This window comes from Eufriesea mexicana, unplaced genomic scaffold (genome assembly GCF_001483705.2).
Source record: "Eufriesea mexicana isolate 0111107269 unplaced genomic scaffold, ASM148370v2 scaffold124, whole genome shotgun sequence".
Lineage (NCBI taxonomy): Eukaryota > Metazoa > Arthropoda > Insecta > Hymenoptera > Apidae > Eufriesea > Eufriesea mexicana.
Genome location: NW_016908357.1, coordinates 2,120,925 through 2,142,702, shown reverse-complemented (window position 1 = coordinate 2,142,702; position 21,778 = coordinate 2,120,925). Strand labels below are relative to the sequence as shown.

The following is a 21,778-nucleotide window of genomic DNA, read 5'->3' as shown; positions in this document are numbered from 1 at the left end:
TCCTGATCAGCAAAAGTTTATCAAAGATTCGAAATCCCTCGAATTCGAAGATCGATTCGAAAGGAACGAGCGCCGCTCTTCGAGTGCATCCTTTGGTTTCCACGATTGTCGGATATTAAAGATATCGATCACTGTTCCGTCGACAGCCCTCGCGTAATTACCCGGCAGGTATTCGAACGTTGGTTTCGCTGACACGCGAGCTGCACACTGGTAAATATCGAAATTTCGCGGCGCAGAACCGTATAAACGCTCGATGGAATATTACCAGGGGCTTAAACAACGAGATGTACAGCGGTGGCGGTGCACAGCCCTCTATTGGCAGTCATAGAGGGTGGATTGATGACGTGAACGGTCAAGAGCGGGCACTTTCTCAACTTTACGAGCCTCCCACTCGACGTTTACGCTCGCACCCTCGTGGAAATGGCTACAAGGCTGCCAGAGGCTAGCGTTCGATATTTTTATACGGATGATCCTCGAGGAGGAGAATCGTTAATTACGAAAACACCTCTAATGTTTCCCCCTTGTACCCTTATTCCGATACTCGCGCGAGATTCGTACTGACAGTCCCCGAGGTGTCCCATATATTTTCCCGTTTCTGCGGGAAAACTGTCCTCGAAGTAGATTCAATTAAACGCGAAGCCGGTGTGCCGTGTTCATGCGTCTTTTAGGCGAGTTTTTGTCCAAGTTACGATATATTAATTTGGCCAGAGAGTTGGCGCGTAATTCTCGTTGCAGCGTCGCCTCTTTGGATGCGGAAACGGTGTTTTTAATTTACCCTCGTCACGGCGTTAAATCGTAGATCATTTTGCTCGCGACTTTTTCGCTCGTTGCCATAGGTGCATAGATGTTGCTGGAACAGGGAATTAAATTCGGCACGCGATTGGAACGCTGCAGCGCGAATGACATTCGCTCCTGCTTAGAAATTCCTGCGAACGAGCGGACGAAGAAAATTCCGATAATCGACCGGGGAGAAGGAAACGCGTGGAGAGATATTTATCGTCGTCAGAAAGGATATCCGTTGGCAGTAACTAAGTAGAATCATCCAAGTGTCCTGGTACTCATTCGATTACCCGAGAAATTCCGTCAGCAAGTTTCCCTCGTTAGCTCGTTGTCCATAAATTCCCGGGCGAAAATCGAGGCAACGAAATCTTTTCTCGGAAAGTCGAGCGAACCTAATTAATCCACTTTTATCGTCCGATCGACGCTTTTCCTCTCTGCATGATGTAGTCGTGCAACAACTCGGCTGTAAACACAAGCTCTTATCGAGGCGTTCCTCGGACGAACTTGTTAAGCTTTCTTGGAATGAAGTCCGTATCTCTCGTGATTTCCTTCGAAAAGCTTCCTTAACTCTCCGCGAATCGCCGCGACCTCTATCTCGCAGCGAGCACGTAGATCGGGACAGAATTGATCGGTGGAAAAAATTGCAGTTGCGTGCGAGGAATACCGTGGACGCTCGACGACCGAATATCGTGACAGATTTCGATCGTTCCACGCAGATGGCATTTTCCTCGTTTCCCCGTGGTTTCCAGTTCTCTGTATCGCGATATTCCATAACCATTTACTACGTCGTAGGCTGCACGAATTGTCTCGAATTACCGAATCTTTCCACGCGTTACACGGCAGACGCATTCGCGCGTCTCGATCGAGCCTAAACTCAGGAATAGTTGCGGCCTTCTCGCACACAGCCAAGTTCTGGGAACTATTAACGAGTATCGAAACCAGATGCATCGCGATGAATGCAATTAGTCCGGTCAAGAACGTGCCATTCCTCGCGGAAAATCGTAAAGCGTGGCTAAAACTTACGCGAGTTCAGAGTTCTGAAACGTCTCGAGTGGTACAGCGACTGCGAATTCTCCATGAGTTAATGATTTCCAGAGCCTTCCACGCGTTACGGTACAATTTCGAACATTTATTACTCCGCTTCTGGCACGATAAATAGTCGATAACGAAGGAAACTCGAAGAACGAGGAAAGTTAGGCGGAGTAAGTAGTAGGAGTCGATATTGGTCAGACGGGGGGAAAGCGCTGACAAAGACGTCAAACAAAGAAGCCCGGGGATTCGGAGGAAAGCCGTATAAACATTTGTGGATCGAGACACGCTTTCTCCCTTACCTTATATCGCGATTTCAGCACGACCCCCATGAATAATCTTCCCCCGTATCATCGGCGGCGCAGTTTTCCTCGCGCGTTCTCCTGATCGCAGATACCAAGTTTTCCGTGCAGACGTACCCCCTCCTGGACTTCATCTTCCGTTTGTTATCCCCTCGTTGCACGATTCGAGTTAATTACCGGTGTCTTCGGCGAAAATGATAAGGCCGTCGAGACGATCGCGAGAGAAGATAAAATCAAAGTGAAATATTTTCCTGGAAAATTTGTTACGCGTCGCGAGAGGAATCCAGGCTCCTACCGATCGATTCGCAGTCCTCGTTCGATGTACGCCTGAAAGGAGCATCTATTTACAAATTTATCCAGTGCAAATGAAACAGAAACAGTGTGTAACATTGCTCCGAGTCGGGCCATGTGCCCAGTGTTTGATTATGCTTCTGCTGGCCCAATTAACAGACCTCATGCAATTCCGCGATTATTCTTCCAGGGGGAAAAAGTCATCGGAAGTCGTTAAAACGTTTACGATCTCGCGAGACGAACCTTTATTTGTCGTCGCTTTCATATCGATCGAATAAGAACGATACACTTTTTCTCCTCAATTTTCCCTCCTCTCTGGCCGAAGGAAGAAGGAACAAGTTTTGCGAAAAATTTGCAAAGGACCGCGAATTGCGACGAGCTTCTTCGAAACACCCACCGCATCGTTCCATCGATAGCGTAGAAACGTATCATGGCAGATCATTTTGATCCCAACTACAGGAAAGGCCCCGAGGCACGGAGAAACGTTGCGCACCAACGATATAGCGATTTTCATCGTGGTAATTAATCGATTTTCAGCGCGTTTTATCAAAACCAGTTACGTAACCCGCGTGCAACCTGTCACGAGTTATGCACAAGCCGTTTTAAATGACGCGCGTAATTAATCATCGAAATATCCAGAAAATGTGTCGCTGCAAAGATTTCCGTGACAATTAACTGCTGCGGCTCCCGGAGGATGACGTTCGATGGAAAAACAATGAATATCGATTCGCCTTGATCGACGAGGAAATATATCGTAACGTAAATCCGAGAAAAATTTCATCCTCTCCCCTCGCCACTCGGCTATGTATCAGACTATCGAGTTTCGCGTTACTCGCGTGCAGATCGAATCCGCGAATCTGCGATATTTTTCGGAACGGGCTCGGGGAAATAACTTTGTCCGGCATCGAATTTCGATGAAAATTAAAACGAAACGAAAACAGGATGCTCGGAGAAGAGAAATTTAATCGATTAATCGTACTTTTTGCTCGGAGAGGCGCGAGTGTACCGATTAAGCGGAACTCCTATGGCCGCGAGAACGACAGCACGTGATCGACTAGCCACAAATCGATAGCCCTAGCTTCATGAAGCTAATGATGACACAACTGCGCGTGTAACACGTTTCGCGAAGTTTTCCATCGAATTACATTATTAACACCGTGGACACTGTGGAAGGAAAAGCAGGTAAAATAATTGAAAAATAAACTAGAAATTATCGAGCACGAATTCGATATTCGCGTTCGAGTCGCGTAGAGCGTGGATCGGACACGAAATTTTATTAAACACGAGTCGGGAGTATTTCACTGGTGCATATCGTTGTTCCGAATCGCAATTCTCACTCGTGTTTGCAGACAACTTATAGCCACAGCTGTGGCTAACTGTTGTAACTCGATTAAGCCAACGTTTCTTCATGGTCTCGCATCGCTTCCTGCACCCGCGCTTCGATTTCGTTTTCTTATGCAAAGGCACGAGTTCGATCTTGCTGCCTCGTTGAATAACTAACCGCCGAATAAGAACTAAGCACCATCATTTATCTTCGATACAAAGGTACTCTGTTATTCCGGCAAAAATTTCTTCACCCGCCATTGCAGTCTTTCGCTGCCAAACTTTCAAGTTTCATTAAAAATTTATGCGAAATACTTCGCGGAATCTACATTTTATGCGGCAGTATATTCCCTCAGCCGCGTAGCCTATCCCGAAATTACGAGAGATTCGGATAGCCTGCACCGTTCCGCATTAATGCACGAAGAACATGAACGCGCTGTACGCGTAACCAAGTTTTCGGTAGCTAAGTCAGGACACCCTGTGTACACCCTGTTTAACACTAGAACTACCGATCTTTAATGGGTACCTAACTGTAACGTGCACAGATTACAGTAATTTCAGCGATACGATGAATATGAGTGAATATATAGATTACAGTTCTTTCTTAATACGAGTCGATACCAATTTTATCCTTAAAGCAGGCGTATGATGTGTTCGGTGATCGCAAAAAGGAAAATTCTGGGACCAGTCATTTTATCTGGGTTGGTAGTTCCAGTGATAACTCCATCGTTATTCCAGCAGATAAAGCAGATACTTGTCTGATATTTCCGAGTAGTCTACGAAATGTGTCTCAACTGTGCAAAGATTCTTCCAAATTGTCGATTAACGATTCAATGTATTTCCTCGTTGGCCTCATTCGATGGTCCTAAATGTCACGGGCTTCGATTCACGAGGTGACTTACCCCGGTTTCGCGTGTGCGGGACCAGACCTCGTAAGGAGTCGTCAGAGGGAATAAATACCGGTGTCCCGGGGTATCCAATCGGGCCAGGTCGACCCGTGATTGAAACCCAGGAGCAAGGTTTATAGTCAGCGATCCGGGACTTTATTAAACTATTTCTCTTCCTTCCCCAGTCAGACGCCGGTGAAACGCAGAAAGTGTACAAAAAGCTTCGAGATCCGAGCTATACACACGCACAATGGCCGGCCATTTCGCGCGCGGAGGTGCCTCCATCTTCGACCGAGATTACGCGTCAACCTTGGAAGATAGTAACGCACTAGCGAAGCACGGTCTGAAATTGTCAGGTGATTAAGGCGACTGTAGACCGTTTTACCGTGTCGGTGTAGAATTAAAGCGAACACTCCGAGTTTAAACGATGATTCCAAAGCGGATCCATCTGCTTCGAATTTAACAAACATCTCGCGAGAGCTGGCTCAGGGAAATTTAATCGCGATTTCGGGATAACGTCGACAATAACGTCGGATCGCGAGCAAAGTTTCGAGAGGGTTACGAAAGGAAGATGGCCGGCTCGAAACGTCGGATCAATTGTTTTCCTTTAAGCGAGACGTAAATTTCCACGAAGGCAGCAGCCATACGGGAGCATAAATTCGCTCAAATTCCGACACTGGAGCAACAATTGCACGTGTCTCGCGAGCGCGAGCTTGCATTGTCTTTCGTGAATCTAGGCACGGCAAGGGTGAAGTACGCTTTTACTATTATAAGGCTGACAAAAGAGGCTCGGCTATAGCTCGCAGCCGGAAACGCTCGAGTATTCCTTTTTCTGCGGTTCTTTAGCATGGAAACGCTCGCTTGGATTTACGGCGGCACCCTTTCGATTAGATTAAGGGCTTGCTTTGCGCGAACTAATCGAGGGATCGGTCTTTCAATGGATGTTGAAAGATAAATCTTTTGATATTCTCGGGACGCTCGCTTTCAAGGTGCTTGACCGCGAACTCGGCAAATCGAACGTTTTATCCGCCATCTTCGAATAGTTTCCCGACTCGCGTTATCACTTAACTCTAGCTTAACGCGGTTGATTCTCCGGTGATCCTGGCTTCATCCAGGTTCAGCGTTACATTGGGGCACAGAAATAGGGGATCAAGGAACAGAAGCACGTAATACCGTCCATGCAATTATCGCGCACAATGAAGGGCTCTACTTTTCGGGTCACTTATTGTTCCCATTATGCTGAACATTCGCATTTCTGCTCGCGCAATTTCTGCGAAACCTCTGCGATCTAAAATCTCGAAGCTTTCATACCGAAGACCATGGTAAATTCCGCGAAAACAAGATGGCGACGCGCTATTATCACCAACAGCTGGAGCTAAGCCGAGACTCTTACAGCTGATACCCGGCCTGACGTCAGAATTATGCAGAAATCTGAAGCACGCGCAGTCATTATTATATTCGAAGAACTCGTAGGAGTCGCGAGTCCTCCCATCCGTTAAAATCTACACTCTCGACCGCGTTTAAGGATACGGCGGAACGAATCGCCTCGGCCCACGCGGAAGGAAAATGCATATGCTAGAAACATGGCAGGTGTTTCCGTCGATCTGGGTGAAATTACAGGCGTATAAGGGACTTATTTGCAGCTCGAGAAACGCTGCAAGCGCGATAGAAAAAGTAATACGACGAAAATCCTCGAGCCCAGGTTAACGAGGTCGCGTAGCACCCCTGTGACGCGTTACTCTTTCTTTCGCGTCACAGATGCGGACTCCTTCTCTCTCGCGCTGTTTGTGCGTCGGAAATTTATCGATGACGCTTTTATATAGTACGCAGGGAGGCGTTGGTAAGCACCGGAAGTCTCATTAGACTGGCCTCGGACCGTAGCAAGCGCCGTTCCAAGGAATCGTCCTTTCCAGCGGCTTGTTAAACTCCCACCAAGAATATCTCCATCTCGCCTACTTATTTCCCAGAACCTCGTCCTCTTCATCTCTCCTCCCATTCTTGCCACCCTGAAAGAAGAAAATCGAGGGAAAGAAAAAAGGAGGGGAAAGAAAGAGAAAGAAAAAGGAACTTAACTCACGGCCGGACGAAAAACACGTGTCTCCAGCGTGCAATTTCCGTCACGTTTCTCGGAAACCATCCACGCTGCATGCCTTCGCGAATCATTTCCCCATTTACCGCGGTGTTCCGCTCCATTTGCTCACGACTTTCGCTAACGTTGCTTCTTTTCCGATTCCAGCATCCAGAGACTCGATAAGAGACGCGCCTGTGGACCGCCTGCGGCCGTTGGCCAGCGGAAAACGCGATCAAGATGTGAAGCTAGGAAATTCCTGCTCGAAACACAAGGGACCACGTAGCAATTGGCCACAGGAAGCACGAAATCATGTTCAAGGCGCGACCCACCGTTTCACCCTTGTCTCCGCTCGCATGGACCACGCCGTCCGCCTCGTCCATCCTCAGGGTGACTTCCGGTATCGCGTCGACCACGCATTACACCAGCATAAGCAGCGTGTACGGCGTGATCGACCAGATGATGCCGAAAGAGGACGACGAACAGACGAACGTGGAGGAGAAGTACACGCCGTACGGAGAACGGCCGGAAACCTACATCGTGCCGATCGTTTCCCTGCTGATACTCCTGATCGGACTCACCGGAAACGGCGTCCTCGCGCTGACCATACTGCGGCACAGTAACATGTGGAACGTTCCCAATATTTATGTCTTCTCGTTGGCGCTCGGAGATCTCTTGGCACGTGCTCATTCTTAATCCACGCGAACTTGCCGCGCTAAATTCACGGTTCCCTGATTCGAAGAACTGCGAGCAACTTCTTTATCAAACTTCTTCTACAATTCTTTCTCCCTTTTCTCGCGAGCAACCGTCTTTCCGATGTGCACTCGAATATATTACATCTTCTCCGTAGGACAGCCTCGAGAAGATTCGTCTTCCTAGTTGCACGTAACGCGATCGTTATTCTTTGCATCTCCCGTGCACTTTACCTGGATAATTATCGTTAAGACTATCTCGATTCGAGAAAAAAGAGACGTGGTTTTATAAAGAATCCTAATGAGCTCCAATGTTCCTCGCGATTGGAAATTTTGCTCGGTTCCTTCTGACTTTTCGTTCGAAGTGATAATTTCGTCGATGCTTCGCTTTTCTGAAGCTAGCCTGAATTTCTCGCTGCAGGTGATCGTCACGTGCGTGCCATTTACCTTCACGGTGTACATTTTGGACTCGTGGCCTTTCGGCCTGGTATTCTGCAAAGTCTCCGAGTGCGTCAAGGATATCTCCATCGGTGTCTCCGTGTTCACCTTAACGGCCCTCTCGGCGGACAGATTCTTCGCCATCGTGGATCCGATGAGAAAGCTTCACGCCACCGGTACGAGCTTCGATTTCCCATTTTCCTGTCATCCACTTCCGGAACAGAAGTCTTCGCGGGAATCTAAAATGTTCGGGGACTTAAATAGAAGCTAAAAGCTTTCACACGTCCCTTTAACTCGATTTTACCGGTTAGAAGTAACGGCATAAGGGTAATTAAAGTTAATGAACGTTGTCCGGTCGATTTTACTTTGCGAGCCGTGTTCCAGCAAGGTTCCTCCTTGCCGCTGAAATTCTTCCAGTGTCCTGGTTTGCAGCGTAATATTCTTCGAACGCGTGTAATAGCTTCGGAGAAGGAATCTTTACATCGGAACGTCAAACGAATTCCGCTCGCTTTCGAGGGAAAGGGAGGAACAGGGAAATATATTCCAGTCGCAGTACGCTATAAAAAGAAACGTCCTGGTGAACATGGACGTCGTTGACGTAACCCGTCCTGATTACTCCACTTTTATTGTTCAAGGTACGGGAAGACGAGCCACGCGTTTCGCGGTGATCGTCGCCGCGTTGATTTGGCTATTAGCCATCATGTGCTCCATCCCGGGTTCCTTCTCCTACATCAGGGTTTTCAAAGTGAACAGCAACGTGAGCTTCCAAGTGAGTTCGGCCAGCATTCATAGGACAATTAGCCTCGTCGTTCGACCATAACGATCGATCGACGAAAGGATAGGTTTTCTCGCCATCCATTCGTTCTTTCTGTTTCCCTTGGCAACCTCAACGCCAACGTTCTTCCAATTTGCTATCCTAAGTAAATTACAGCCGTTTAATTGATCTCGAGGGAAGGTTTTCACTGCTGGTTACCGTGTTTCAAGGCCTGCTACCCGTACCCGGCGGAATTCGGTCCGAATTACCCAAAGACGATCCTCGTCTGCCGGTTCTTCATATACTACGCCGTGCCGCTCAGCATCATCGCTTTCTTCTACATCCTCATGGCCAGACACCTGATGCGCAGCACTAGAAACATTCCCGGCGAGATGCAGTGTCAGGTGAGTCGGGCAAAGTTTTCCGTTTAGTAGCTTAAAATGGATTAAAGCGCGGGGTGGAAAGTTTTTAAATTACATACGTTTGCGACTTCGATGGATCGATTATCGGCTCGTCGGCGCGTACGTGGGCAAACTCGTTGATTATCGTCGATGATCTCCCTTTGCCGGGAATTTCGAGTTTGACACGCGAGCAAAGACTCGTTTAAACTTTCGGGCAAATATCCCGATCAAAGAAACAAAGTTCGAGCAGTGTCCGAGCAAAGTTCTCGGGGCCATGGTGCGAATCTCGTTTAACGAAACAAGTAAGGCGATCGTTTGTTTTCCGTTTTTTTGTTAGGAAACGGCGCACACGGAGTGACCGTGGACACGTTTGATTACAGGTGAAGCAGGTGAAGGCACGGAAGAAGGTTGCAAAAATGGTGATGGCGTTCGTGATCGTTTTTGCAGTGTGCTTTTTCCCTCAGCACGTGTTCATGCTATGGTTCTACATCCACCCTACCGCGCAAAGGGATTATAACGCGTTTTGGCATTGTTTCCGGATTCTCAGTTTCTGCCTGGCGTTCACCAATAGTTGCATTAATCCTATCGCTCTGTACTGCGTGAGCAGCACATTTAGGAAATATTTCGACAGGTATGTTCATCGAAAAAGCACGATCCTTTTGTTAAAAGCAGAAAGAAAGAAAAAAAGGAAAAAAAAAAACACGGTCTCTGGTCTTTGTCACATATCGCGATAACGATCGACAAACGTGTTCGGTCGAGTCCCACGTGAAATCTATTTCGACTTTCCCAGCCGAGTATTTCCTATACAAGGCAAATTATCACGTTTGTGAAACGAAATATCCGAAAAACTTGGCATCGAATCGACACCTGGTGCGTGGCCATGGACTAACCTCTCGTTCGACCTATTTCCACCAATCCAGCAGACTCGATAAAAATTCATCGATTAACGGATAGCGGATTCGCGACTGCACGTAACCACAATTAATTTGCAACGTACCCTACGATTCTCTTTGAAAATCAATCCGGCTGAGCCCGCGAAAAACCCGCGCGATTCGTTCGTCGCTATGAATATTTATCGCCTCGATGGAACGGAATTCGTGGATCTGCGAACAAAGACTTCAAATTTGTCACCGTATCAATATTCCATAAATATCCAAGTGGCGCGTATCGAACCTTCGATCGCGTATGTATTTCTTTTAACGTCTTCTCGGTGTCAAGCTTATCCAACGTTGCGTTCCACATTTATCACTCGAGGTACTCGAGGTTCACGATTAGACGCGATCGTTCAACGAGGAAACTGAAGCGGGATAACCGCCAACGCGAGTTTCTGCTTTCTTATTAGCGTTGAACAGACGAGACTAACGTTATTGTAGACAACTAATAGACCATAGTCGTTAAACTACTGCGAACTTCGCTGCAGGTATCTGCTTTGCTGCGTGCCGAGGCGGATCCGCAGGCGACACCGACGCTCGTCAGACCTGAGCTCACGAGGACGGGGTCAAAGCTTCTCGCTGATGAGCTCTAGAAGGTACGACTCCCGACGAGGACAGCGAAGCGTCGTGCATCTGTCCATGCTGGGAACCGACGGGAGAGCCAGTGTCCCGATCAAAGAACAGGAAACGACCATCAGCCTGACAGCCTGTCCAAACGGGGTCGAGGATGGCCTGAGGAGCCATCACGATTCGACGGCGGAACAACCGATCAGTCGCGAGTGCTCCTTGAAATCCAAGGACTGAATAATTTTCAGCGTCTTTCCACGTAACCCTTGATCGCGAGTGCATCTCCTTTGCTCGTACAGAGACTAATCGCGTCGGCGGACCAGAGACAGTTCGAGTCAAGCGTCACGTTTTGTCTCGAAGTTCGTTCAAAGAGGAAAGGAAGCATCGTCCGTGTCTCTCGTCTTTCGTGAATCTTCGTCCAATTGTCATTGTTTAATCTCGAATGCACCAACATCGTCGAAACTAGCGGTAGGCAGGCAAGCAATCTGTGAATTGCGCCATGGTTCGCGGGCACAAAGACTGCGACTGATGTACATTTAGAGAGCACTGGATTTTCTGAATAAAATACAGGCGTATAATCTCGACGGCCTTCTACGTTTCTCCTTCACCTTTTCCATTCTTTCGTCCTCCATTTCTCTTCCAACGCTGATAGAGAGAAATAGAACGTCGCGGAACGAAATGAAAGGGAATAAAGCGTGATCGATCCCCTAATTCGATTTACGGACACACGCATATCGCTTCGCGCCATTTTCTCGCATTTTCTCGCGTTATTAGGAAATCCTCGACGTTATATTGTCGCCGCTGGACAAAGTGCCTTTTAAAACGCGATATAAATCCAACTTCAAGGCATCACGGGGCATCGAGCATCGAGTGCTCTCTGGACAGCAGCGAATCGTTCCTTCAGGGATTCGTAGCCGCTCTGCACGCTCGAGGCAAGGGACTCGAGCTCGAAAGTCGTCGCGACTTCTGACCTTCTACATCGTAATCACTTTCCGGTTCTACGATCGCCCAGGGACCGAAGAGAAATGTCTGCCAGACATGTATTCAAACGACTACGACGACGGCACACTTATGAATTCCTATATTAGATGGAGCAAGAGGTACAACCTTCGCTTTGTCCTTCTCACTTCGTTTCACTTCGTTCCTCCATTTCCATCGCGTTCTTCTGTTCCCACCTGCGCCACCCTTCACGCAGCCTTTGACCACGGAACAGAAATTCAGCGGAATCGATTTTACCCGCGAATCGTTCTCCGCAGACTGGCCAGACTACATCAACGAACCCTGCGAATGTGTCAAGAGAACGAGTACATGCATCGCGACGACGAAGGTCCGTACTCGAATCCAACTAATTCCTATCTTCCGCTGATACGTAACGAGGTTAATGTCCGGTTCCAGCGCGATACTCGTTATTACGTTACCACCGTCCCGTGATCGGGTTATTGCCACCGCTGCTGCAACGATGGATCATTCGCTCGTTGCAGCTAAATTCCGTTTCAACGGCCGTGTTAAACGCGGAATCGAATCGACGAAACGCCGCGCATTCGTGATTCCGCGAATCAATGAAAATATCTCGTTTCGCGCACGGTTGACTCTGCGATCATCCGTTTTATTTCTCGTTTCACGTCCTCTCGCTCGTCGATGATATCGCCGACCCTGCGACGTATGTTAATACGATGCGTCCCGCGGGAAAATGAAATTCTACGAGACTCGCGGCGCCCGTTTCGTCCTCGGCAATTCGCTCCGGATCCATATTCGTCTCGCGACGTTTCTAGTTTCGATAGAGGATGAGTCCTTTGCAGGGACATTCTGCCAGGCAGACGCGATCGAATGTTCGTTTTAATTTCATAAACGGAAACGTCACGGTTTGATCCTCGAGCAGACAAACGATCTCGACAGAGAGCGAGGAGGTGAAAGCCGACGAGGAGTCCTGCTGGAAATGCAGAGGAGACACCGCAGACGAAAGCGCATCCTCGTTCCCTCACATTCAAGACCTCTGCCCAGCTGACAGGAAAAGGATAGCTTTGCTGGTTAAACAGTTAATTAAGTAAATTCCCTGTCTCTTCTACGTTACTGTGTACATCCGTATTTAATATCGGAAAAAGCGATGCTTCCAATCACCCGGATACTTCGTCGCCATTGGCTAGCGTCGGACCAGCCACGTACATCTCAATTTTCGTTAAACGGTATAATCCGAGACGAAGCTGGTAGAAATATCCATCGATAATGAATCTCCATTACGACGTCATTTGGCTACTTTGTCACTCCGTTTCCTATTTCTTCCACCCCGTCGCGGCCATTTCTTTCCGTCATCGACTACGGGCGTGCACGTTTGTTCGTCGCGTGTGTCGTGAATACATTAAAGCGTACGCGCAGTCGCTTCCGAAAGTTGGTAATACCGCCTGGTCAGTGCAGAGAGAGAGAGAGAGAGAGAGAGAGGGAGAGAGATTTATCAGAGAAACTGATTAGAGCCAGCGACGCCTATTAAAAGTTTGGAGCGTGTAATTCGTGTCCGGTGTGTGGACCAGTCGAGATAACCCTTGGGAACGATCGCGGTGTTCCGACAATAAGCCAGCAACGATTGGTCGAGATTTTTCCTCCACGATCTGCATACTGCCGTACGAACCTCGATCTCAATTAAGATAATGGCAGCTACGCTACGTGGCTCTCGCTCCGTCTGCGATAATAAATTACCGATCGGGAATTACGCAATTAACACTGGCGAATTAAACGAACGTTTCACTGGAATTTTACACCTGACTTCGTAACTTTGTCGAGAACGGGGCAAAAAATCCGGCCAACGAGTCCTCCAGTTTCTCACGGCAAAGGTAAATCGACCGTAGCCGGGGTTCCCTTTGTCGTAACGCGTAATAATTCCCGCAGTTACACGGGCTATTTGCAATTTCGCGCACGCTTTGCGGGAACAGACGATGGAGAACTGTTTGTCGCGTAGATGCACGAAGGAGCTGCGTGACGCCAAGGCCGAGCTGACCGTGAGCGAATCCGAAAAGGAGGCGATGAGAAGTCAGTACGAGAAATCCCTGGACCGTCGTGAAACGGAGAAGAAGCAATTAGAATTCCAAGTAATGCTCTGTTTCCAAGTTACTCGAACATTTCCACGATATCTCTGTCCTCCTGTCGTCTTTTTGTTTCCCGCGCTTTCGCCGTAACGTGAGAAAGTGGCGCGACGCGGAGACCTAACGGGGCACGATCCAACAAGCGAGGGGGCTAACGCGGAAAAGAGTCGATTGCGATGAACAGCAATGTGGAAAGCGATATTGACACATGACCATGTCGGTAATATGTATGGTCGGATCGTAAAAATGGAGGTTAGACGTGGATCAGGGTAGCGAGCTAGATCCGCGGTTGGTGCAGTAACTTTAAATAAAAGCTAACCCTCTTTGCTGAATACTTTCACGAAGCTACTGACCATGCATTGACATACTGTACACGCAATAAAACTATCGGGAAAGGATCTTGTATCGCGACCTACGACACGTTAACCGTACCTCATTAACCGTACAGCATAGTTTGCTTAAGGCTAGCAGCCATCGGGGCACCGGTGCACTTAGCTCCAGATTGCTCACACAGATCGACCACGAGCTGACCGTGCCCAATTAACTTCGGTGCTCGGACAGGAACCGCTGTCAAAATTTAACGCGACTGAACCATTGAACGTTGACGTCCAATGGAAAAAGTCAATTGAAAGTTGAGGAATCCTGATATCGCGTTTCGTCCCTGTTCCATTAGCTAGACCAAGCGCGGGTCGAGACGAAAGACTTGAAGACTCGAATTTCACATGTCCTGGAGTTGTTGACGCGACAGGTCGCCGCTCAGGAGAAACAATTCCTCGAGCTGACGGAGACGGTGAACGACTTGGTGAAGGAGAAGTGCCGATTGCAGAACGCCCTAGTCGAGAAGCAATCGGAAAACGATGTCCTCCAGGCTAAATTTCAAAGAACGAAGGAACTACTCGCTGCAAAGAGATTGGAACGCAGCAAAGATGGCGCGAGAAAGGCTCATCAAGCTTGTCAAACCGAGGACCTCGAGACAACGGAGTAAGGAAAGTTTATTAACGAATCGAAGACTGCAGCGGATCGGGTTTAATACTTTGGGGTAAACGAGGGGGAGGAAAGTTAAACTCCTGCTTTCGAAGAAAAGGGGTACTGCGAAAGAGATGTTTGCGAGAGAAATTCATTTACGAGATTTGGAAAGAGAAAATAGAGCTCTCTGAAGACTCTATGCGACAAATTGCGAGTTTGTTTGGTGCAAATAAAACGAGTCTCTGACCTGCTTCGTTTTTGGGGGTTGTTTTGGGTTCTCATCGGAATGGTGTTTTAATAGGAGCGTCCAAGAGGAGTCGGACAGGGACTCCATCTCGTGTCGACTGCAAAATGTACGTGTCAAGAGCAAAGACGACCTGGAGAAACCATCCAGCGAGGGAAAGTTATTGAGGGAGTTGTTCTTCAGGAAACCGAGCGTCGAGGATAGCGGGAGCTTGGATATCATCCCGGTTCTGTCGGAGGTTGACCTGCAGACCAACCCTTCCAATCGTGTCCTCTTCTCTTGACGTTTTATCCAAACCTGAAACATATTCTTCGTTAACAAATGTTTATTCGCGTTTAAAACGATATTCGTATATTATTTAAAATCAAGATACAATACTCGTATCGTTCATAGGTAAAAGTAGTATTCACTGGCTGATGGTAACCAGATGTTACTTCCGAATCGATAACACAGAAGATACGCAGAAGATACAGTTTAGAGACTGTGCTAAACTTGAACGCTAAATTGACGAGATCGGTAGATGTGAAAAGATTTTCTTCCGTGTTCGCTGATAGAAATAACTGATGGTTACACGCGAGCATTTATAGTTCATAGATGTGAAATAAACTAAATAAATTTTCTCAGAAAATTTGCGATTATGTATTCCATATTACTTTTGAAATAGAGTTACATTCAAATTTTAACTTTTTCTCTAACCTGTAATATCCGATGGTTGATTGTTGTAAAGCTCTCTTTCTTGAAATTTTGGAAAATTGAGGGTGATGGAGCAATTTCGACTACGGATTCGTAAAACCAACTCTACAAGAATTACCCAGTGGATGTTACAGATTGAAATTCGTGTTGGACAGTGTTATTTGTATCATCGAGTGGTAAATAAGTTAACGCTATAAAATGTTCGTATTAAATAAGTGATTGATAAATAGTAATACAGGATTCTATATAAAACCAAGGAAATTTATAAATTATTACCTAATGTCGTGGTAGATGGGATACGAGATTGAAATAAAATTTCCAAAGACGCTGAATTTGCTCTTCTTCGTTGTGTTCTTTATTACATGTGAATTATTTTATTGAAACAATTAGTCGACATATTCCTGTTATATTTTCCAAATGTTGCACTTTTTCTGAGGATTCATGGGGCTGCCCAAAGGACAGGAAAATGTATTTGCGAAATCCTGATTGTTCGAAAGGGCACCGATAGATCTTAATCGTGCTATGCTGTGCACGTCTAATTTCGCTTCTGTCACTGTCGATTCGAAATTTTCGTCTCTACACCATAACTTGAAAACAGAAAAAAGAAAGAAAATGAAAAGATAACTGAACCTTTTTAAATATTACAATTAAAGAGGGTCGATTTTGCAAGAAGATTTTATTTTTAATAAAATGCATACATTGGCAGAAGATAGAAAGAAAGTTTGATCATTGTCGAACATTTCTAATCCAGGTAACGCTGACTCTGGTTTCCCAATTATCCTTTCCCTTCGTTTGTACGCCCTAAACGCGGTTTTTAATCCCATGGTGTCTGGCATGTTTTCGTCAAAAGTAAGATTGCCATAATTCTGTGAATTAATATTCGCAGTATATTTCTTAAAAGATATTTCTTGCTATGAAAATTCATTGAAAACACAGCGAATCGTTACCATGATTTTTGGACCAGATGGTGTTGTACTCAAAGTGTAATTATCATACTGCTCGATGAAACATCGAGCACTTTCGTAGTATCGTTTAGACATTGCTTCTGACCAGGTTATCGTTTTTCCATTTTCATCGTAACGATGTCCTGAAAATATTCTCAAGTCAGTAGAATACGAGACATAAATTTTAAGAAAGCATTACTCACTTAGCTCGTCAAATGGATGGTACATTTCATGAGCCAGAAGATACCCAGTCAATGCATAGTTGACGGTGCTGGAAGAAAAATAATCGCAATTAAACATCCAATTTTCGAATAAAAATTTACTTACGAATTTCGACACATACTTGGGCTGATTTTTGCTGAAAAATGGCTTCTGTAAATTGGCCAATGGTACAACTAAATAATTATACAGAAAAAGAAGCTTCGTAAGTATGTCACAAATACTTGAATCACGAAGATTGACAGAACTTACTAATCGAATTCGGTTCGGTCAAATAAAACGCGTTGATGGTCAAAGGATTAATCAGCCATCTAAATACAGAAAAAAAAAAAAAAAAAAAAGAAAACGAATGTTCAATCTCGATTTAATTTCAGTCGTAATTAATCCTGATACAAATACTTACGATTTTGCTACATCGTTGTACTTCAAGAGCCGCAATTCCTTCAATTTGTAATACTTCAAAAATTTCAAAGCATTTTCAAAATAGCTCGGTCCCATAGTTAGCTGTAAACGAAAATTAAATTGCATTCCATCCTCGATGCCTCTATAATGAAATAACCAACGTACCTGTCCAAAATAATTCTCCATAATAGTCGAGTTGTTGTACCAATCAGGATAACCGATCTTCTTCTTCATGAGTCTAATTCTTCTTAAAGCCAACTCCTTTATCGTCTCGTTCGCCCAATTCGATTTCTCGATATCGATCTCCACTTCCCTCCTCATATCGTCCAACACGTCCAACGTCTGATGCACCAAAAATGAAAATTTTATTCGAAATTTCGACACACTTTTCGCTGCTTCGTAAGAACTGTACGAAAATCTTACCTTGTTCACAGCGTCGTTAGAGAAATATCTCCTCGAGTATTCGTACGCGATCACGTCCTGTATTTTCGCCTCCTCGATGCACAAGTCCGATCTGCGAATAATCGGAAAATAATCGCGCCAGCCACGGCCAGGTAATTCGAACGACTAATCGAAATTAAATCGCCGCCACGTGCCGCTACATCCGCGCACGCCATCATCCAAATTGAACCCTATACCCGTTTCACCTTCCATTCTTCCATTTTCCATAGCTACGTTAAAAGCAACGGGAGATGCCAGTCGAATGTTTAGTGCTCTTTGGATGCCACGTCAGTCGTGTTAGCTTTTAATTTTCACCTCCAACGTTCTCAAACTCGTTCCAACGTGAACCTAGCACGATGTTTGCTATGGAAATTCGCTATACGAACCTGTCTTCCCGTACGACCGTGTCCCAGTCCACCATTTTCTCGTGCAGCTCCCTCATTTCGTCGGTAGTCCTCGTGATCATGGACGAGACGAAGCTCCAATGGAGATAATTCACTGCACCAAGATTATCCAGAGTGTAAAACAAATATCTCGAACAAGCATGATCATCCTTACCTATTGTTATGCTCGAAGTTTCGTCGAGCAGGGGAATTAATTTCCGGATATATCCAGGGGAGGCGACTTTCAAGACCGTATTTTCGGGAATATCGATGCCTGCCTCCTTAAAGACACCGATTATCTTGTCCGTCCAATTTATCTGTAAGTCCTTTTATTATTAAAAGATAGGCACATTTGAAAACGATAGAAATGGAATATCTCTCACAGCAGATCTTTCCGTAAGCGGTCTCAAATTATTGTACCAAGTTTGGAAGTCTTTCACTGTCGTGTTGACGTAATCATCCACTAGACTCGTTATCTGTGAATTATAATTTATTTATTTATTAAAACTTAAGGTCAGAGCCCCTTTTAATAAAGAGATATAAAATATGCACGCACAAAATAGGAAAAGCTATACAGCAGACAATAAAAGGAACAACGCTATACACCAAGTTTCATAGGAAAAATGAAATTAAGTAGAACAGGATTACGTAATAATAAATAATTTCACGAAACGATGACACGTTGTTACGTGATCCTTAACAGTTATAACCTTAATCTCATAATCTTAGACGGACACAGGATTCGTGGTAATTTTTCATTCTGAAAATTCATCAGACCTTCGACAATTTCCATTGGAAGATCAGTATATCCGAGATGTCTTCCTCTATCTGATCCCACGTTGCGTTCAGACCCCCATCCTCGACGATCTTCGACACAATTTTCGAAATGAAATTTCGATACCTTTTCATATCCTTCAAGCGCTTTTCGTGGTCGTCTGTCTCGCTGCTGTCCCCGTCGAAAAATTTATCCAGCAGCCACGAGTACGGTGGCATATCAGGAACGTCCAGCTGAAAGGGTAAAATAGAATTTGCAAAATCGTCACGCGTTCGAGAATCGATTACTCACCACCGCGGTCAGCTCTTTCGAATTACGACCGTATGTCGTGACCCGAACATCGTGCAACAAATTGAATCCCCTTAAATGAGCGTAATAATCGTCGATATTCTGCCATTTCTGCTTGCACCGCGCGTTTCGCTGCATTGTTATCGGCCATCCACCGATTTCATTCAATATCGAGACTAATGGTCTCATGCCACGTTCGTTCATGTCCTCTACAAACAGAAGGAAGCGATCGAGACGATAAAACTCGCTATTTTCGACAATGTTCCTAGGACTTCTCTGTCTTCGAACAAGAGCGTCCCGGAATTTTTGCTCAACCCCTGGCATTTGCTGCCACGAATCTCCTCGTTTACTTTATTTTATTAATACTTCGGCTAACTACCTTTGTTCATGCAGACTTTGTACCACTGCTTCGCTATTTTCACCGGAGGAATTTCATCGCCTCGCAGTTCCAACTTTAACATCTCTGCAATATCGTTTTCGTTACTCCCGACAAAAGTTGGCGGAACGGCTGAAACTTACCATTGACTTTCCGTTTGTTCTCGCTATCAGAGGCCGCTCGCATTCGCCCGAATTTCCCTGCAGCTGCAAGTGAATCTGTTCTCGGCCAATTGCCGCATGCATATTCATAGAAGTCCATGCACGGATCCACAGAGGCGTTCATGTTCGTTAGTATCACCCTGGCTGTTTCATAGGATCGTAAAAGAAAAAGTTTCTTTTCTATTCCGCGAAATTTTCAACGAAACTTTACCGAATTCCTCGCATTCCTCTGTCAAGCAGACGGAACGTTGGTCGTTTCTAAACTCGACCACTCTGGCGTCCACGAAAATCACGGAACAAAATCTGCGCAACAATCGAGAATAATTTCATGGGAATTATCGTGGCTTTTACTCGAGTAACGAAGAAAGGGAAGGTACATCTCGAAGAAGATATTCGAGGAGCAAAGAAAAATAGAAGAGAAATAAAATAACACGTACAGGATAATTCCAAGCAACATTGTCCGCGATACTCTGCCGTTAATGTTCACAGCGACACTAATTATCGAATCTGAATTTCAAGTGAGCATTTCGGAAGCAAATAACCGATAATAATTTTATATCACGGAGGCGTTACACGGTATCGCTGTTAATCGCTCGTCCCAATGATTTTCCCATGGACATTTCGTGCACGTTGCTCGCGTTCATTATAAACGAATTTCGAAAACTGTTTTCGCGCGATATGACCGCGCAATTAAATCATCGCAGACGAAACCTATTGCATTTCGTTTCCATCTGTCAATCTATCTGCTACTCTGCCATTCTACCACTATTCTCGCTATTCTCGCGCGGAAAGTCATCCGAGTAATATTTAGTTTCCCTGCCAGCATTCAATCGCAGTTTCGATTGTCAGTATCGCGAGTTGCTGATTAGAACTAACAGTATCTGTATTTTCTGACCAGTGACCCGAACATTTCGGCGAATGCAGAGGCTGCCGTGTTCCGCGAGGCTGTTTTTGCACGATGACGTTGAATTCCGTTGGAAAATAATAAAGACGCGTTGTCCAATTACGAGTCAACATTCGTTGTATTATCGCAATGACACCGTGACGGATAATTATCGTTCAACGGGGCACGTTCGACGCAGAACACGCTATGGCAGCTGTCAAACAATTCGTTCGTTAAATTAACGAAAATTCGCGCACCGACGGGCAAGGACACGATAACGGTGCAGCGAGATTTTCTCCGCTTTTCCGCCAAGCAACAACCGGTTGATGGACCCTAAAATAGAAAGAGAGAGAGAAAGAGAGAGAAGAGTGAAAAAAGGAAAGAGAAGGCGGCGAGCCGATGGGAAGCAAAGCACAGAATATCAAGTTGACGTCAGCCGAGCGATTCAGTCGACTGCTTTGAAACTGTTGCATTTATTTACATCAGTGATTGCAAAGAAATAATATACATACGAAGCATCGTTGTAAACGTTCTGATTTTTCGGTCTCTCGTCTCGTGTGTTTTCGCCTTTTGATACGCGTGGCGGCTGGTATTTACGCCACACTCCGACACCGTGATCTCTTTCCTCGATCGTGATATTGCATCGTCGGAAAACGGCGCAACCTTAAGCTAATTGTAGTCGCTTAGTATACATTTTCACCCTCTTTCGTTTTCTCATTTTACCACCAGCTTCATCCTACCCCGCGTCGAGGATTACCTTCGAACGCTGATAAACGGCGATTAACTCGCTAGTAGACAGAGTATGCACTCGGTACGTAGTAAGGCGTAATTGGACGATCGTTGATACAATCTTCTGGCGACTTACGAACAGGTCGCTGATCGTTTTACTACGTGTCTGTTTAGAAATAAAATTGACATTCCTTTGAAAATCGGTAACAAGAGGACTGTCCTCGGACACTCTTAAACAGGCGTCGTCGACTTCCTATTCGTCGGTAAAAGGATAGAAAGAGATTAAAAACGAAATTAGAAAAGAGGATAGAGAACTCATGAAATAAAGAAAAATATAGAACCTGTTCTTTCGCTGAAACGATCTGGAGAGGAAAGAAAGAACGTGTAATTTGTTTGAAAAGTCTGAAGGATCTACGAAGGAAAGATGCTTCGGATCTGTATGCACGATCGTTATCGGAACATTAGAAGGACGTCGAAGAGGGTCATTTTCGACCTGTCTCGCGCCAAATCGAAATCGTGAGCAATCGAACGTGACACGGAAGCGGAAAATTTCGGTCATCTGCTACTCGAGAACAACGATGCGAACTAGCTGGCGCAAGCTGGATCGACCTGGCCGCTTCTTCTTTATTACTGACTTCGTCGGGGATCGATTGACCGGTAATTTTCGGGCAAAGTACTTACTATAGAAATGCCATAATATTTACAATAGGGCGACGTTAACGCGTCGTCGTGATAC

At 45.7% G+C, this 21,778-nt stretch overlaps 3 protein-coding genes across 4 annotated transcripts in view; 2 read left to right on the top strand and 1 right to left on the bottom strand.

The window, feature by feature from the left end:
• Positions 1-10,972, top strand: part of LOC108555483 (neuropeptide CCHamide-1 receptor) — a 33,926-nt gene extending 22,954 nt beyond the window's left edge. For both annotated transcript variants that reach the window (XM_017911139.1, XM_017911138.1), the window contains exons 2-7: positions 6,849-7,358; positions 7,794-7,986; positions 8,446-8,579; positions 8,795-8,968; positions 9,346-9,596; positions 10,386-10,972. In XM_017911139.1, the coding sequence (XP_017766628.1) occupies positions 6,993-7,358; positions 7,794-7,986; positions 8,446-8,579; positions 8,795-8,968; positions 9,346-9,596; positions 10,386-10,701 (1,434 nt within the window). In that variant the 5' untranslated portion in view covers positions 6,849-6,992 and the 3' untranslated portion in view covers positions 10,702-10,972. The remainder of the gene's footprint in view (positions 1-6,848; positions 7,359-7,793; positions 7,987-8,445; positions 8,580-8,794; positions 8,969-9,345; positions 9,597-10,385) is intronic.
• A 580-nt stretch (positions 10,973-11,552) lies between these two features.
• Positions 11,553-15,031, top strand: LOC108555407 (CAP-Gly domain-containing linker protein 1). Its single transcript, XM_017911034.1, has 6 exons — positions 11,553-11,564; positions 11,721-11,791; positions 12,344-12,508; positions 13,415-13,544; positions 14,212-14,519; positions 14,806-15,031. The coding sequence occupies exons 1-6, from the start codon at positions 11,553-11,555 to the stop codon at positions 15,029-15,031; spliced, it is 912 nt and encodes a 303-aa protein (XP_017766523.1).
• Positions 15,032-15,782: 751 nt separating this feature from the next.
• On the bottom strand, positions 15,783-19,917 carry LOC108555486 (membrane metallo-endopeptidase-like 1). The gene is made up of 18 exons (XM_017911143.1): positions 19,868-19,917; positions 19,642-19,733; positions 19,413-19,574; positions 19,273-19,356; positions 18,897-19,102; positions 18,608-18,838; positions 18,214-18,306; positions 18,006-18,147; positions 17,834-17,945; positions 17,430-17,520; positions 17,172-17,348; positions 17,008-17,108; positions 16,857-16,915; positions 16,729-16,780; positions 16,589-16,656; positions 16,389-16,528; positions 16,140-16,307; positions 15,783-16,028 (listed from the first exon to the last, which is right to left on the bottom strand). Exons 1-18 carry the CDS (start codon positions 19,885-19,887, stop codon positions 15,846-15,848), a joined length of 2,181 nt encoding a protein of 726 aa, XP_017766632.1. The 5' UTR covers positions 19,888-19,917; the 3' UTR covers positions 15,783-15,845.
• Positions 19,918-21,778: the final 1,861 nt, after the last annotated feature.

Excerpts from the sequence above, each read along its gene's own strand:
- LOC108555407 (XM_017911034.1), top strand. Across the intron at positions 12,509-13,414 it reads CTGGTTAAACAGTTAATTAA|ATGCACGAAGGAGCTGCGTG; the intron begins GTAAATTCCCTG and ends TTTGTCGCGTAG. Across the intron at positions 13,545-14,211 it reads AGAAGCAATTAGAATTCCAA|CTAGACCAAGCGCGGGTCGA; the intron begins GTAATGCTCTGT and ends CTGTTCCATTAG.
- LOC108555486 (XM_017911143.1), bottom strand. The coding sequence starts at position 19,887 with ATGTTGCTTGGAATTATCCT. Across the intron at positions 16,529-16,588 it reads CCATCCATTTGACGAGCTAA|GACATCGTTACGATGAAAAT; the intron begins GTGAGTAATGCT and ends GAATATTTTCAG. Across the intron at positions 16,308-16,388 it reads CATCTGGTCCAAAAATCATG|AATTATGGCAATCTTACTTT; the intron begins GTAACGATTCGC and ends ATTAATTCACAG.